We start from the raw sequence: 17,496 nt of genomic DNA, 5'->3' as shown, positions 1-17,496 counted from the left end.
GAATAGAAAGGACTTACAGTGAAGCTCTTTATTACACAAGCCGTTCTACAGGTCCTTGACAGGTAATTCAAACACGTACTGACAGGCCCCACTAATGGGTCATGAAATTCATAAAAGGACAGTTTATAAATTTATTTATTTATTTATTTATTTATTTTGTGGTACGCGGGCCTCTCACTGCTGTGGCCTCTCCCGTTGCGGAGCACAGGCTCCGGACGCGCAGGCTCAGCGGCCATGGCTCATGGGCCCAGCCGCTCCACGGCATGTGGGATCTTCCCAGACCGGGGCACAGACCCATGTCCCCTGCATCGGCAGGCAGACTCTCAACCACTGTGCCACCAGGGAAGCCCCAGTTTATAAATTTAAAACAAAAGTTACAGCAGCCTCAATTTTAGGAAGCTCATTTTGGTGACACATGATGAAGATCAAGCTTCTATTTCTCAATATCAAATTATAAAATTAACAGTGTTTAGCATCTCTAATGAGGTCTACTAAAATAAAATCCTTCAAAATTGGTACTTCTAGCATTCTTTAAAAATGTTACAGCCAATTTATTAATTCTAATTTAAGTATAAAACACTTTATTAAATATTGAAAAATTCAAGATTTTTCAATTTTTTTACTTTTGTTTAAAAATTCAAGATTTTTGTGATTTGATTGTATGTAATTTTACCTCAAAAGGAAAAAAACTGTAAACAAATATTAAATACTGAAATATTTAAAGGGGAATGTACTCATATCTGCATTTCACTTTGAAATGCAGCAAAAAAATAAGATGGAATGATAGATGAACAGATATGTGATTACAGAAGTAAAATGTTAACTGTAGACTCTAGGTGGTGGGTATATAGGTATTGACTGTACAATTCTTTCAACTTTTCTGTATGTTTGAACATTTTCATAATATAATGTTGGAAAGAAAAAAAGCTTAAGGTAACATCCTTAAACTTGATGCTTACAGCAGCTTTTGTGCTCTTAAGACTAAGAACTAATAGGAAATATAATAGCACAAAATGACTTAAGACATATTATATGAAATAGAATACAAAATTATTAATACAACATTATGACAACCAGGTATACATAGAAAAACAACAAAAGGAGCTGTAGGGCTTTCCTGGTGGCACAGTGGTTGAGAGTCTGCCTGCCGATGCAGGGGACACGGGTACGTGCCCCAGTCTGGGAAGATCCCACACGCCGCGGAGCAGCTGGGCCCGTGAGCCATGGCCACTGAGCCTGCGCGTCCGGAGACTGTGCTCCGCAACGGGAGAGGCCACAACAGTGAGAGGCCCGCGTACCGCAAAAAAAAAAAAGGAGCTGTACTAAAATATTAATAAAATTGTCCTAGGATAGTAGGATTATGGGTGATTTCCCCCGCCCTTCTATTTGTCCGACTTTCTTTAATATAATCATATTTATAAATTCTTTCTGTGTACATATAAATATACATATGTATATTTTAAAATATTTGTTGCAAGTACAATGAATGTAAGAAAAATATCAGGGAGGGGGACTGCCATATCTAACTTTAAGGAAAGAAGCAAAATATATTCTGTTTAAAAAAAAAGACTGTGGGTTTACCTCCCTCACCATCACATTTTGTTCCCTCTAGTTTTTGATTCAAATACAGATATGAGTCAATGGTGAACATAAATACACCAAATCAACATGGTCCTTCACTTTTTAATTCACATACTGGTAGTGTATTAAGGTAACAAAAAGACTTAGCTGACACATCCAAGTGTCAGTGCCTTATTATTCTCAGAATCCATAAAGAGGTAATATTCATAATAGAAAAAAGCATGCAATCCACTGCAGGAGAATATAACTTATTACAAAAGTAGTCATTTTTGTTAAACAATCAAGAGCTAAACCAAATGTCTTATAAATAGGCCTCTTTCTAGACTCTAGCCTAATTGCCTCTACCTAGGAGAAGCTAGTCGGTTGAGCACCACTCCTTTTGAGACGGCAGCAAGAACCACATTAAGTCATCCACCTCCTTGAGTCACAAGGGGACATGTGAATTTGAGCCCCAGGCACGGACTTAGATAAGTCACTTCATCTCTCACTGCCTCAATCTCTTCCTCTATAAAATCAGGGTCTGCTAAGGTCCCTTCCAGGTCAAAAATTCTCTGAATTTCAGGCAACAGGCTCTGAGAAACTAAGCAAGGAACGGGTCTCCTTGAGCACCACCCAGCCTATCCGTGGATATAGAAAATCTGGCAGCATAAAAACATGTAAATTCATGAAGAGGAACAACTCCATAGAATGCCCTTCACCCAAAAAGCATCTTGAGATACAAACGTGGAAACGAACAGACATGACGTCACCCCATGTTACTAATCATGGGATTCATCCCCATTAGAGGGCTTTTTTGAAAAATCCAGGCAATCCCCGCCCCCCAGCTCGAACTCTAAACACATCATTAATTCTATTTTCAAAGGTTCAAATAAAGGTGGCAGAAACAGTTATAGAAAAAAACAAAGATAATACCTGGATGTTTTCTTCACATCTACTTTAACTGTAAGTGATTTCTTCCGAAGAACGGAAGATGAAGGTTTCGAGTCAGAAAGTTTTTTACTCTTATCAAGTCGGTTATGGGAAGAGTTGCTCTCTTTTCTGCCAGCCCCTTCTTTCTTTATTTTGTCCTTCCGTTTGTCATTACAGGGTCTCAAACCAACGTCGCTTTTATCTGAATGAGTGCAGGTAGTGCAGTCTTTCTTAGATGGCTTAAAAGGCTCTTTGACTTGCCCACCTTCAGTCTCTCTCCCTCTTCCAGCATTAAAGCAATCAGACTCTCTATTTACAGGGCCTTTTTGAGAACCGAATTTTCTATCTTCCTCCTTAGAGTACTTCTGAGTTCTTCCATCATAAAAGTCCTGGTCCCCATCTGAGGTCTTACGATGTTTGTGGCGATAGTCACAGGATACCTTGGCTGCTGAACTGGTCTCTGGGAATTCCCTCGGAGCATATCGAAGAGTTTGGGGTCCAAGGTTCCATTGATCTTTCTTCTCTTGGTAAGAAGGGAGAAAATGCCTGGACTTCCACTGCGGGCTCCTGGGAGGCTCTCTGTTTTCATACCTCTCCACATCTTGAGGTCTTTTTGATGTGTGTCCATATTTTCTGAAATCACGATCCTCAGGATACCTGTGTTGACATAAAGCAGTTTACACTTGCACTAGAGAGAAGTGAGAATTTATGTGTGTGGAATGTTGGGCAACATGGCTTTAAATGCAGAGCACAGTGGCAAGTTAACCTATAATCCCTGAAGCCAACTCATAGATGCACAAGGCACTTAGGAAAATAGCATCATTTTTTTTTAATATTCTAGCCATCAACATGATTCACTCTAAAAATAAACACTTCACTACTACCAGTGGACCAAAACTACATTACAATGCTTTTAATCTTTTTAGACAAAAGCTTTTCAAGGTGGTTATCTTCAACCACAAAGTAAAGAGACTTTTTTTACTTGAGTCTTTATACCAAATTACCCAGGTTTAATGTTATCCTATACCTCGTCTGAAAAGAGCTCCTTTTCTCAAAATCTTCAGAGCCTCTTCTAAGTGACTGAGAATATTTTTCGTCTTGTATCCTCTGGTGCCTCAATTCATCTTCATGCCACTGTCCTTCGAATCTAAAAGAATCTGCTATTGACCTCAGAGGTGGTTTCCCTCCTTTTCCACTTCCTCTAACTCTGTGGTCATCAGGAAAATACCTTCCTTGCACTTTCTGGGGATAACAATTCCTCTGGTGCTCCTTGTAGAGTACACCTTCTGAGTATTTGGGCATATACTGAGATCTTCTGTTACTATCATCCCCTCTTCCTGGTAAATATACTTGGGGAGGCTTATAAGTATAAAAATTTTCTAAAGAGTTTCTTCTTATGTTTGGGGAAGATGATCTATGTTCATAAGATCGGTAATGTAGAGTTTCACGAGAAGGAATCCTTGGTTTACTCTGTCCATGTTTCTCATTGTCCATTCTCCAAGTGACAGGTCTTTTTGGATCCTTCCTATATTCATAGCCATAATGCTCAGGTCTTTGCTTGTAGTGTTCAGAATTTCTAGGTACTGGTGATAAAGACCTATGTAAACAAATACAGAAAAGTTTAGTCCATTCAAAGACAATAGACTAAGTTTGTCTTAACATGACTTACCCAAATAAAACATTTGCTTTTCCCTGCTTCTTCCACTCAAATTAAATTCATCAATTTGTGATATTTGCATTCTAAATTGTTCACTTGGGAGTCTGATTATGCTTCCGCCGGATTCAACAAGCATACTCTTTTCATCTTAACTAATGTACCCCATGTGCATATCAAAATGAGCTGAGCACACCCATCCTGTTGGAGGAGGACCAGCTTAGGTATGCAGCAGGATCTATTTTGGAAGATTGCTGACAGCAAAGTTCTGGCAAAAGGGCCAGTCAACAAAAGCTTACATCAGGTTCAATGGTCAAGTAAGAAATAAGCAGAAGGAGGGCTAGATTCACACAAGTAAATATGTAGGAGTCTCTGGAAAACTGAACATAACCTCTGAAATTAAATTAGATTCCAAGAGTTTATGATGCACAATAAATCCAAACTCAGACCCAAAACTGACCCCACAGTTTCCCCAATTGATTGTCTACTCTCTCTACTAAGTTTATACCAAGAAGCAAAAACTACATCCTTGAACAGTAAGTGGAGAGGGTGGGAGGAAGAGGGCCTTTGCCAATGAAGCAACTGACAAAGGATTAATCTCCAAAATTTATAAGCAGCTCATGCAGCTCAATAACAAAAAAACAAACAACCCAATCCAAAAATGGGCAGAAGACCTAAATACACATTTCTCCAAAGAAGATATACAGACTGCCAACAAACACATGAAAGAATGCTCAACATCACTAATCATTAGAGAAATGCAAATCAAAACTACAATGAGATATCATCTCACACCAGTCAGAATGGCCATCATCAAAAAATCTGGAAACAATAAATGCTGGAGAGGGTGTGGAGAAAAGGGAACACTCTTGCACTGCTGGTGGGAATGTGAATTGGTTCAGCCACTATGGAGAACAGTATGGAGGTTCCTTAAAAAACTACAAATAGAACTACCATATGACCCAGCAATCCCACTACTGGGCATATACCCTGAGAAAACCAAAATTCAAAAAGACTCATGTACCAAAATGTTCATTGCAGCTCTATTTACAATAGCCAGGACATGGAAACAACCTAAGTGCCCATCATCAGATGAATGGATAAAGAAGATGTGGCACATGTGTACAATGGAATATTACTCAGCCATAAAAAGAAACGAAATTGAGCTATTTGTAATGAGGTGGATAGACCTAGAGTCTGTCATACAGAGTGAAGTAAGTCAGAAAGAGAAACACAAATACCGTATGCTAACACATATATATGGAATTTAAGAAAAAAATGTCATGAAGAACCTAGGGGTAAGACAGGAATAAAGACACAGACCTACTAGAGAATGGACTTGAGGATATGGGGAGGGGGAAGGGTAAGCTGTGACAAAGCGAGAAAGAGGCATGGACATATATACACTACCAAACGTAAGGTAAATAGCTAGTGGGAAGCAGCCACATAGCACAGGGAGATCAGCTTGGTGCTTTGTGACCTGGAGGGGTGGGATAGGGAGGGTGGGAGGGAGGGAGATGCAAGAGGGAGGAGATATGGGAACATATGTATATGTATGACTGATTCACTTTGTTGTAAAGCAGAAACTAACACACCATTGTAAAGCAATTATACTCCAATAAAGATGTAAAAAAAAAAAAAAAAGACATGGACCTCATGCTTAGTCCCTCCGTAAATACTACTAACATAAATAAGTTTTCTTTCCCAGACCTGTCCCCTTACATATAAAATGAAAGGTGTGCTGCTGAACCAGAGATTGTAACTTTGGTGAATGTGTGCTTTAATGCAGCTATAATGCTCTCCAGGGACAGCACATCCTTTCTGTAACTACCTTCTCCAATACCTCAGCATTGCCAACATGGAGCCTTTCATTCCAACTGAGGAGGAAGGCTCCTAGGAGTATCTGGGGAAACAGCCTGAGTTACCCAGACTTCAGGTTAAGAGAGAGGAGTGACACTATCTGGAACACAACAAAGTTCAAATTGGCACCTGGGGACCTTTCCTCCCATCTGACCTGTCCAATCTTCCAATTTCCTCCCTGAGGGTTTAATGTCTTCTAACCAACGAGGCAGCTACCCTTGCAGCTTTTGTTATCGCCCCCTCTGCAGCAGCTGCCACGGAGTTGGAGTAACCAGGAGCAAAAGCCTTTCCTTTTGGTGACATGTCTGGGTCCTTCCTACGAGAAACGAGGCTGATTTATCTTCCTCACGTACATACTGGGATTTATACACTGGACTTGCCAATATCTCCCTTTAGAGTCACCAAGCTAGAGGTACTGGCAAGTGCATTATTTAGCTGAAGTAGAAACTCCGTCATCCAGCTGGCTGCACCTCTTCACAGGAAGAAGCAACTGGAGCCTCCGAGGACTTCCTGGAAGACTTCATCTCTTCCACTGCTAAGGAGAAAAGCTGGCAGCCAGAGGCTGAGGTCTTCCAGACTGATGAAAAACTCAATCTCTTACTTTAATCCTTACCTCACATGGAATACTGCTTTGATATTATATTTCATCTCAGGGTTCTATTGTACAGAGCCCCTTTCTTCTGAAGGAGATTGCTGGAATGGTGGCTATTATTTTTAGTTCTCCTAAAGGGACAAAAGAGACCCAAAGAGTCTGTTGGGAGACAATTCTCCTTGGATGTCTTGTGCTCTGCATGCCTCCTGAGCTTTTGTTCCAAGGCAAACTGCCTGGGAAGATGGGGATAGGGCTTCCCTAAGGGGCAGAGGGCCAATGTGCTTGCTGTCCAGGATAACAAGATAATGTCTCCTCCAAGGCAAAGGCTGGGCAGGGTTGCTTGCTGTCCCTAATGGGGCTCGGGTTCCTCAGCTATGTCAGCATCGCCCACCCTCAGGGGACTAGAGGTAAGGGGAGCACAGGAACATGAAGCTCAAGTCGCCTGCTGCATATGAGTAATAAAGGCCTTTGTCTCTGATCCAAAAGTGCCTTGTGACACACTAATGTGCTAGCTTGCAAGTCGGGTAAGATATCAGACCCTTTACAGTTGGTGACAAAGAGTCCTGAGAAGGCATCCAGAAATCAGGCACTAAGCTTGGCAGGGTCTTTTGCGCCCCTTCACCAGAGCCTACCACAAAAGGGTGAAACAGAATGACCTCTGTGAGGCCCTCCATGTTCAAGCCATTTGCTTCTTTGCATTCCCTTTTCTTTCTGAAGTTCCTCCCCATTACCATTTGGTCTTGTGAACTACAAAATGAAAACTGTTGAAGAAATGATTGATTAGTCATTGGAGAATCATAATGAACAAGCATCATGACCAAGCCGTATTAACATGAAAAATCTTGATCTGTCTTTTGCGTATGTAATTGTGGTCCTCTTTAAAGTTCTAAAATGTACTAGTCACTTTCACAGCTCTGCACCTTTGCTCTTGTCATCCCCTTAACTGGAATACTTTTCTTCTCTCTTTCTGCATTTAAAAATTCTACCCATCATTGAGAATTCCCTGGCAGTCCAGTGGTTAGGACTCCACACTCTCACTGCCAAGGGCCCAGGTTCAGTTCCTGGTCGGGGAACTAAGAGTGCACAAGCTACACGATGAGGCCAAAAAAAAGAAAAAAAAATTCTACCCATCCTTAAATCTCATCTCTCCTTTGAAGACTTTCTTGGTATCCCTCCTTCCCCTCCACAAAAGCAGAACTATTCCCTCCCTGTGGATCCAGAATACCTTGTCCCAGTCAGTAGTAGCACAACACTTTTCCTACAGTATCATAGTTGCCTATGGTGTCAATCTGCCCAGTCAGGCTGCGTGCTTGCTGAGGCCCTGTACACAAATTTGCCTTTGTAGCCCCAGAACCTGCCTATAGCAGGTATACAGTAAAAACTGGTTAAATTGTTCCAATCTAATTATATATACTATTGATACTACCAACAAGCAAAGAGGAGAGTTGATTTATAATTGAGTTGTTCAAAATTCTATTACTCTGCCATGAAGAAGAAGACATAGGAAACTCCCAATTTCTTCAAACATATTGATTATGAAAATAATTAAACTGAATATACACTGAAGAGTTCTAAACCACTTACTGATGCAAAATATATAACACTCTCAAAGGTGTTTCTCAGTCTTCCTTTCTGTGGCCATTGCATTTCTTTTATTATGGATTAATTCTAGCTGCCAGCCATAATTAAAGAAAGCTGTCAGGTCCTAGAATCTAGAAATATAAGGTCGATCACTATAAAGCAGCTACTGTGAATAACCAAGTCCACGAGCTTATTAAAATAGGTTCTTAACAATACTGGTGAATTTGAAAGTCGAAGCACATCCCAAACCCATGCTTACGCTGCTAAACTAAGGACTGCTCACCTGTGCCTCCACCTGGGGGATCTAGAGCGTGACCGTGCCATCCTTTGACATGTGAGCCACTATCCACTTTTTACACTGCAAAGAAACACAATATTAGCAAGTTTGTAGAAATGGCCTGCAACCCGCTCTAAAAACAGTGAACGCCACTGACAAAAAGTAATTTAAGCCCTCTGTGCCTCAGTTTCCTCATAGGACCCACCTTATTGGAATCTTGTAAGGATAAAATGAATTAGATCAAGGGTCAGCAAGCTTCTTCTGTAAAGGGCCAGAGAGTAAAACTATTTTTGGTTTTGCAGGCCATATAAGGTCTCTATCACATTATCTTCTTCTTTTTAAAAAAATGCTTAAAAAATATAAAAACCATTTGGGCCACAAAAAACAGGCCCCAAAGGGCTCCAAATGCGTTGTAGTTTCATGATCCCTGAGTTAAGGCATGAAAAGAGCTTAGAATATTGCCTGGCACACAGCAACTGATAAATAAGTGTTTCAAAAAGAGGAAAAACTTCCCCAGAATTCCTCTATCTGAGCACAACCACTACTACCCCTTCCCAACTTCCGCTGTTGGTTATGTACATATAATCGCAGTTACGTTCATATAATCACAGTCAACATCTTTAGGAATACTTGATGATATATCCTACTTTTAAAACTGTCAGATAATAAGAATTACAATGCCTAATAATCATACTCAATTGCCACCTAACTTCTATCAGATAAACATACCAAAACTTAATTAAGCATGATTAGACATTTAGTTTGCTTCTGATTTTTTGCTAAAACAAATAATGTCAAATAAGTAAATTTTAAAAGACATATAAACTTGATTTTTAAAATATTTTTCAGTCTTTAAAAGAAACTGATAGGTTTAGGAGCTGAATTAAAAAAATATGATTTGGGTATAAACTTTCATACTATTATTTACATTTCAGTAGTCTTCCTCGGTTTTGATACTATAATTACATAGTGCCCAACTTACTGTCTCCAAACCCCTGATGGCTTTCAAAATTACTGCCATGGGCCCATGAATAATACATACAGCCACCATACACAGACTATAGAATGAATAAGTATATGTCTCATATATTAGAACCTCTATTTTGCAAATTTCTGAAGATACTATGGCCACTGTTAAAATATAAATGGCTTCTTGTCACTATGTAGTTTTTCCACTGACTGATACAAAAAGTACAACTATAACTATGTGGGCATTGGTTTGAAAAGGGAGTCCTCATAGTCAAACATTTGAAAACTACTATTATAATAAATTTCAGAAGGAAGTAATAGCATATAAGATCAAAGGACTTGAACTAGATCACTCACCAGAAGTACATTCAATTCAATTCATTTAGTTACACACTGCTTCTTTCCAAAAAGAATGTGAGGCTAGGAAGAACAATTAGTTCAGATGTACTATGAAATTAAGACAGTAAAGGGGAAAGTGTTTTCTTAGTAACTAAAAATAAAAAAATGTTCATTGCAGCTCTATTTACAATAGCCAGGACATGGAAGCAACCTAAGTGTCCATCGACAGATGAATGGATAAAGAAGATGTGGCACATATATACAATGGAATATTACTCAGCAATAAAAAGGAACGAAATTGAGTTATTTGTAGTGAGGTGGATGGACCTAGAGTCTGTCCTACAGAGTGAAGTAAGTCAGAAAGAGAAAAACAAATACCGTATGCTAACACATATATATGAAATCAAAAAAAAAAAAAAAAAAGGTAATGAAGAACCTAGGGGCAAGACAGGAATAAAGACACAGACCTACTAGAAAATGGACTTGAGGACACGGGGAGGACACATGGACATATATGCACTACCAAATGTAAAATAGATAGCTAGTGGGAAGCATCTGCATAGCACAGGGAGATCAGCTTGGTGCTTTGTGACCAGCTAGAAGGGTGGGATAGGGAGGGTGGGAGGGAGGGAGACGCAAGAGGGAAGAGATATGGGGATATATGTATATGTATAACTGATTCACTTCATTATAAAGCAGAAACTAACACACCATTGTAAAGCAATTATACTCCAATAAAAATGTTAAAAAAAAAAGTATTCATTTAACAAATGCTACTGAGTACCTATTATTTGCCTGGCACTGTTCTGGGGAGACAGCAGTGAAGAGAAACAGGCAAAAATTCCTGCCCTCCTGGAGCTTACATTCTACTGAGGGAACTTATAATTTAATTAAAGAAGCTTTGGGCATATACCTATTAAATTGAACAAATATAATAAACCCAAAGGTTGTGCGAGAGACACCAAATACTGTTGGTGATGATGAAAAAGTATATCTTTCCCAGAGGGTAATTTTTTTATCCATTTTATTTTTTGAAGAACACTTACTGAAATATAATTCACATTACCGTACAACTCACCTATTTAAGTGTACAGCTCAATGTTTTTAGTATATTCACAGGGATGCATAACCATCACCACAATCTAATTTTGGAATATTTTCATCCCCACTAAAAGAAACCCCATTAGCAGTCACTCCCCATTCCTCTCCTCCTTAGATTAGCCTCTGAGAACCACTAATCTACTTTCGGTTCCTATGTATTTACCTACTCTGTACCTTTCATATAAACGGAATCATACAAATATGTGATCCTTTGTGACTGGCTTCTTTCCCTTAGCATAATGTTTTCAAGGGTTTTACCATGTATCACTAGTTCATCCTTTTTACGGCTGAATAATACTCCATTGTATGGGTACACCACATTTTGAGACTCATTGATCTCTCAATGGACATTTGGGTTGTTTCTATTTTTTTGGTTATTATGAATAATGCTGCTATGAACATTTGTGTACAAGTTTTTGTGTAGACACAGTTTTTCGTCTCTCTTGGGTATAAACCTAGGAGTAGAAATGCTGGGTCATACAATAACTCTACGTTTAACTTCTTGGGAGACTGCCAAACTTTTCCAAAGCAGCTACATCATTTTACATTCCCATCAGCAATGTATGAAGGTTCCAATTTTTCCACATCCCCAATAACATTTGTTATTGTCTGTCTCTTCAATTATAGCTATCCTAGTGGGGGTGAAGTGGTTCCTCACCACAGTTTTGATTTGCATTTCCCTAATGATAGGTAACCTTGAAATATGTAAGAAATTATGAAACTAATCATGCCTACTTTCCTTTAAACTAATAATTTCAGTTTAAATGTATTATTCTAAGGTAATAATTTAAAAGAAAAAAGCAGCTATATATACTAAGATGTTTATATAAGCTTCATTTATAATAGGAAAGAAAAAAATCCATCCAAACTAGTTATAACCCAAATGCCCAACAATCAGTAAAAGATTAAACAAATTTAAAATACATGCGTCTAGTCACTCCCTACCTTTCTCCTAGCCTTACATATGTCTTTTCCTCCATATATCCTATTCGTCCACCACAGCAAACTACTTGCTTTTCCCTGATCAGGCTGTTCTGTTCATATCACATAGATGGCTTTCCCTCACTCTGCCTGACAAATCCCTATGCTTTCAGGACTGTTTGACCATAATCTCCCCTGAAATTCTTTCTTTAACTTTCTTTCTTTCCCCCTGAGTTTCTTTCTTCTTGGGAATTCTGAGTTTATTCTGCAATTATTTCAGTACATTGTGATTATTTGTTTACATAATTGTATTTATTTCAACAGGCAAAAGACACCAAACAGCACATTACAGAACAGAAAACTCAAATGACCTATGGACATCTGAGACGTTCAACCTCAGTAGTAATTGAGGAAATACCAATTCAGATCATAACCATGCCACACCTGTCAGAATGACAAAAAACAAACAAACCAAAAAGCCCTGAAGTTGCATATTCCAGAGTATTGGTGAGGCTGTGGAAAGATGGGAACAAGATGGGGACTCTCGTATACTGCTAAGCAGGTGAGTATACACATGTATAACCACTTTGGAAGGGGTTGGCAGTACCCGTTAAACTTGAACACGCTCATATCCTATGACCCAGCAGTTCCACTCAGGGATAGACCTTAGAGTGGTGGTTCTCCAACTTTAGTGCACGGCAGAATTACCTGAAAGGCTGGTTACAACACACAATGCTGGGTTCTCTTCTGGGGTGGCCCCACTTCTAGCAAGTTCCCAGGTGATGCGGATTCTGCTGGCCCCAGGACTATAAAACTACTGATTTAAAGAGAAAGGTGTAGGTCACTTGGGAGAAAATGTTTACAAGTGAGATTTACTGGTTATGTGAGAAAAAAAGTATTACTTAGAATATTTTCCTCTGCTAATATTAAAATTATCTTTATTAAAATTCAAACTAGTAGATAGCCTCATCAACCAGAGGGAAGACAGCAGAAGCGAGAAGAATTACAATCCTGCAACCTGTAGAACAAAAACCACATTCGGGGCCTCCCTGGTGGCGCAGTGGTTGAGAGTCCGCCTGCTGATGCAGGGGACACGGGTTCGTGCCCTGGTCTGGGAAGATCTGACATGCCGCGGAACGGCTGGGCCTGGGAGCCATGGCTGCTGGGCCGGCGCATCCGGAGCCTGTGCTCTGCAACAGGAGAGGCCACAGCGGTGAGAGGCCCGCGTACCGCAAAGGGAAAAAAAAAACACAACACATTCACAGAAAGGTAGACGAGATGAAAAGGCAGAGGGCTATGTACCAGATGAAGGAACAAGATAAAACCCCAGAAAAACAACTAAACGAAGTGGAGATAGGCAACCTTCCAGAAAAAGAATTCAGAATAATGATAGTGAAGATGATCCAGGACCTCGGAAAAGGAATGGAGGCAAAGATCGAGAAGACGTGAGAAATGTTTAACAAAGATCTAGAAGAATTAAAGAACAAACAGAGATGAACAATACAATAACTGAAATGAAAACTACACTAGAAGGAATCAATAGCAGAATAACTGAGGCAGAAGAATGGATAAGTGACCTGGAAGACAGAATGGTGGAATTCACTGCTGCAGAACAGAATAAAGAAAAAAGAACGAAAAGAAATGAAGACAGCCTAAGACACCTATGGGACAACATTAAACACAACAACATTCACATTTTAGGGGTCCCAGAAGGAGAAGAGAGAGAGAAAGGACCCAAGAAAATATCTGAAGAGATTACAGTCGGAAAAATCCCTAACATGGGAAAGGAAATAGCCACCCAAGTCCAGGAAGCGCAGAGAGTCCCATACAGGATAAACCCAAGGAGAAACACGCCAAGACACATAGTAATCAAACTGACAAAAGTCAAAGACAAAGAAAAATTATTGAAAGCAGCAAGGGAAAAACGACAAATAACATACAAGGGAACTCCCATAAGGTTAACAGCTGATTTCTCAGCAGAAACTCTACAAGCCAGAAGGGAGTGGCATGATATACATAAAGTGATGAAAGGGAAGAACCTACAACCAAGATTACTCTACCTGGCAAGGAACTCATTCAGATTCGATGGAGAAATCAAAAGCTTTACAGACAAGCAAAACCTAAGAGAATTCAGCACCACCAAACCAGTTCTACAACAAATGCTAAAGGAACTTCTCTAAGGAAACACAAGAAAAGAAAAACACTTACAAAAACAAACCCAAAACAATTAAGAAAATGGTCATAGGAACATACATATTGATAACTACCTTAAACGTGAATGGATTAAACGCTCCAACCAAAAGACACAGGCTTGCGGAATGGATGCAAAAACAAGACCCATATATATGCTGTCTACAAGAGACCCACTTCAGACCTAGGGACACATACAGACTGAAAGTGAGGGGATGGAAAAAGATATTCCATGCAAATGGAAATCAGAAGAAAGCTGGAGTAGCAGTACTCCTATCAGATGAAATAGACTTTAAAATAAAGAATGTTACAAGAGACAAAGAAGGACACTACGTAATGATGAAGGGATCAATCCAAGAAGATATAACAATTATAAATATATATGCACCCAACATAGGAGCGCCTCAATACATAAGGCAACTGCTAAGAATTGTAACAGAGGACATTGAAAGTAACACCATAATAGTGGGGGACTTTAACACCTCACTTACACCAATGGACAGATCATCCAAACAGAAAATCAATAAGGAAACACAAGCTTTAAATGACACAATAGACCAGATAGATTTAATTGATATTTATAGGACATTCCAACCAAAAACAGCAAATTACACTTTCTTCTCAAGTGCGCACAGAACATTCTCCAGAATAGATCACATCTTGGGTCACAAACCAAGCCTCAGTAAATTTAAGAAAATTGAAATCACATCAAGCATCTTTTCTGACCTCAGCACTATGAGATTAGAAAACAACTTCAGGGAAAAAAACGTAAAAAACACAAAACACATGGAGGCTAAACACATGGAGGCTATTTATTACTAAATAACCAAGAGATCACTGAAGAAATCAAAGAGGAAATCAAAAAATACCTAGAAACAAAAGACAATGAAAACACGACGATCCAAAACCTATGGGAGGCAGCAAAAGCAGTTCTAAGAGGGAAGTTTATAGCTATACAAGCCTACCTTAAGAAACAAGAAAAATCTCAAATAAACAATCTAAACTTACACCTAAAGGAACTAGAGAAAGAAGAACAAACAAAACCCAAAGTTAGCAGAAGGAAAGAAATCATAACGATCAGAGCAGAAAAAAATGAAATAGAAACAAAACAATAGCAAAGATAAATAAAACTAAAAGCTGGTTCTTTGAAAAGATAAACAAAATTGATAAACCATTAGCCTGACTCATCAAGAAAAAGAGGGAGAGGACTCAAATCAATAAAATTAGAAACAAAAACGGAGAAGTTACAGCAGACACCGCAGAAATACAAAGCATCCTAAGAGACTACTACAAGCAACTCTATGCCAATAGAATGGACAACCTGGAAGAAATGGACAAATTCTTAGAAAGGTATAACCTTCCAAGACTGAACCAGGAAGAAAGAGAAAACATGAACAGACCAATCACAAGTAATGAAATTGAAACTGTGATTAAAAATCTTCCAACAAACAAAAATCCAGGACCAGATGGTTTCACAGGTGAATTCTATCAAACATTTAGAGAAGAGCTAACACCCATCCTTCTCAAACTCTTCCAAAAAATTTCAGAGGAAGGAACACTCCCAAACTCATTCTATGAGGCCACCATCACCCTGATACCAAAACCAGACAAAGATACTACAAAAAAAGAAAATTACACACCAATATCACTGATGAATATAGATGCGAAAATCCTCAACAAAATACTAGCAAACAGGATCCAACAACACATTAAAAGGATCATACACCATGATCAAGTGGGATTTATCCCAGGGATGCAAGGATTCTTCAATATACGCAAATCAATGTGATACACCATATTAACAAATTGAAGGAGAAAAACCATATGATCATCTCAATAGATGCAGAAAAAGCTTTTGACAAAATTCAACACCATTTATGATAAAAACTCTCCAGCAAGTGGGCATAGAGGGAACCTACTTCAACATAATAAAGGCCACATACGCCAAACCCACAGCAAACATAATTCTCAATGGTGAAAAACTGAAAGCATTTCCACGAAGATCAGGAACAAGACAAGGATGTCCACTCTCACCACTATTATTCAACATAGTTTTGGAAGTCCTAGCCATGTCAATCAGAGAAGAAAGAGAAATAAAAGGAATACAAATTGGAAAAGAAGAAGTAAAACTGTCACTGTTTGCAGATGACATGTTACTATACATAGAGAATCCTAAAGATGCTACCAGAAAACTACTAGAGCTAATCAATGAATTTGGTACAGTAGCAGGATACAAAATTAATGCACAGCAATCTCTTGCATTCCTATACACTAATGATGAAAAATCTGAAAGAGAAATTAAGGAAACACTCCCATTTACCGCTGCAACAAAAAGAATAAAATACCTAGGAAAAAACCTACCTAGGGAGACAAAAGACCTGTAGGCAGAAAACTATAAGACACCGATGAAAAAAATTAAAGATGATACCAACAGATGGAGAGATATACCATGTTCTTGGATTGGAAGAATCAATATTGTGAAAATGACTATACTACCCAAAGCCATTTACAGATTCAATGTAATCCCCATCAAATTACCAGTGGCATTTTTTTAAAGAACTAGAACAAAAAATCTTAAAATTTGTATGGAGACACAAAAGATCCCGAATAGCCAAAGCAGTCTTGAGGGAAAAAAACGGAGCTGGAGGAATCAGACTCCCTGACTTCAGACTATACTACAAAGCTACAGTAATCAACACAATATGGTACTGGCACAGAAACAGAGATCAATGGAACAGGATAGAAAGCCCAGAGATAAACACACACACCTGTGGTCAACTAATCTATGACAAAGGAGGCAAGGATATACAATGGAGAAAAGACAGTCTCTTCAATAATTGGTGCTGGGAAAACTGGACAGCTACATGTAAAAGAATGAAATTAGAACACTCCCTAACACCATACACAAAAATAAACTCAAAATGGATTAGAGACCTAAATGTAAGACCGCACACTATAAAACTCTTAGAGGAAAACATAGGAAGAACGCTCTTTGACATAAATCACAGCAAGATCTGTTTTGATCCACCTCCTAGAGTAATGGAAATAAAAACAAAAATAAACAAATGGGACCTAATGAAACTTCAAAGCTTTTGCACAGCAAAGGAAACCATAAACAAGACGAATAGACAACCCTCAGAATGGGTTGTCTCCTTGCAAATGAATCAACGGACAAAGGATTAATCTCCAAAATATATAAACAGCTCACACAGCTCAATATTAAAAAAACAAACAACCCAATCCAAAAATGGACAGAAGACCTAAATAGACATTTCTCCAAAGAAGACATACAGACGGCCAAGAAGCACATGAAAAGCTGCTCAACATCACTAATTACTAGAGAAATGCAAATCAAAACTACAATGAGGTATCACCTCACACCAGTTAGAATGGGCATCATCAGAAAATCTACAAACAACAAATGCTGGAGAGGGTGTGGAGAAAAGGGAACCCTCTTGCACTGTTGGTGGGAATGTAAATTGATACAGCCACTATGGAGAACAGTACGGAGGTTCCTTAAAG

At 38.9% G+C, this 17,496-nt stretch overlaps 1 protein-coding gene across 33 annotated transcripts in view; it reads right to left on the bottom strand.

Annotated features, from left to right (window-relative positions):
• The window catches only part of BCLAF3 (BCLAF1 and THRAP3 family member 3), a 66,459-nt gene that overhangs the window by 39,652 nt on the left and 9,311 nt on the right, over positions 1–17,496 (bottom strand). For 17 of the 33 annotated variants that reach the window (XR_010940013.1, XR_010940012.1, XR_010940014.1 and 14 more), the window contains 4 exons: positions 12,493–12,601; positions 8,461–8,535; positions 3,518–4,087; positions 2,494–3,147 (listed from right to left, as the gene is read on the bottom strand). Coding sequence is in view for 30 of the 33 variants with exons in the window: in XM_067723555.1 (XP_067579656.1) it covers positions 2,494–3,147; positions 3,518–4,087; positions 8,461–8,501 (1,265 nt within the window). In the remaining 3 variants the exon portion in view is untranslated. Of the gene's footprint in view, positions 1–2,493; positions 3,148–3,517; positions 4,088–8,460; positions 8,536–9,780; positions 9,844–12,492; positions 12,602–17,496 lie in introns of all 33 variants that reach the window. The other 16 variants (XM_067723567.1, XM_067723566.1, XM_067723571.1 and 13 more) reach the window with 5 other exon arrangements.

Source organism: Pseudorca crassidens, chromosome X, assembly GCF_039906515.1.
Source record: "Pseudorca crassidens isolate mPseCra1 chromosome X, mPseCra1.hap1, whole genome shotgun sequence".
NCBI lineage: Eukaryota > Metazoa > Chordata > Mammalia > Artiodactyla > Delphinidae > Pseudorca > Pseudorca crassidens.
This window is presented reverse-complemented; position numbering and strand designations above follow the sequence as displayed.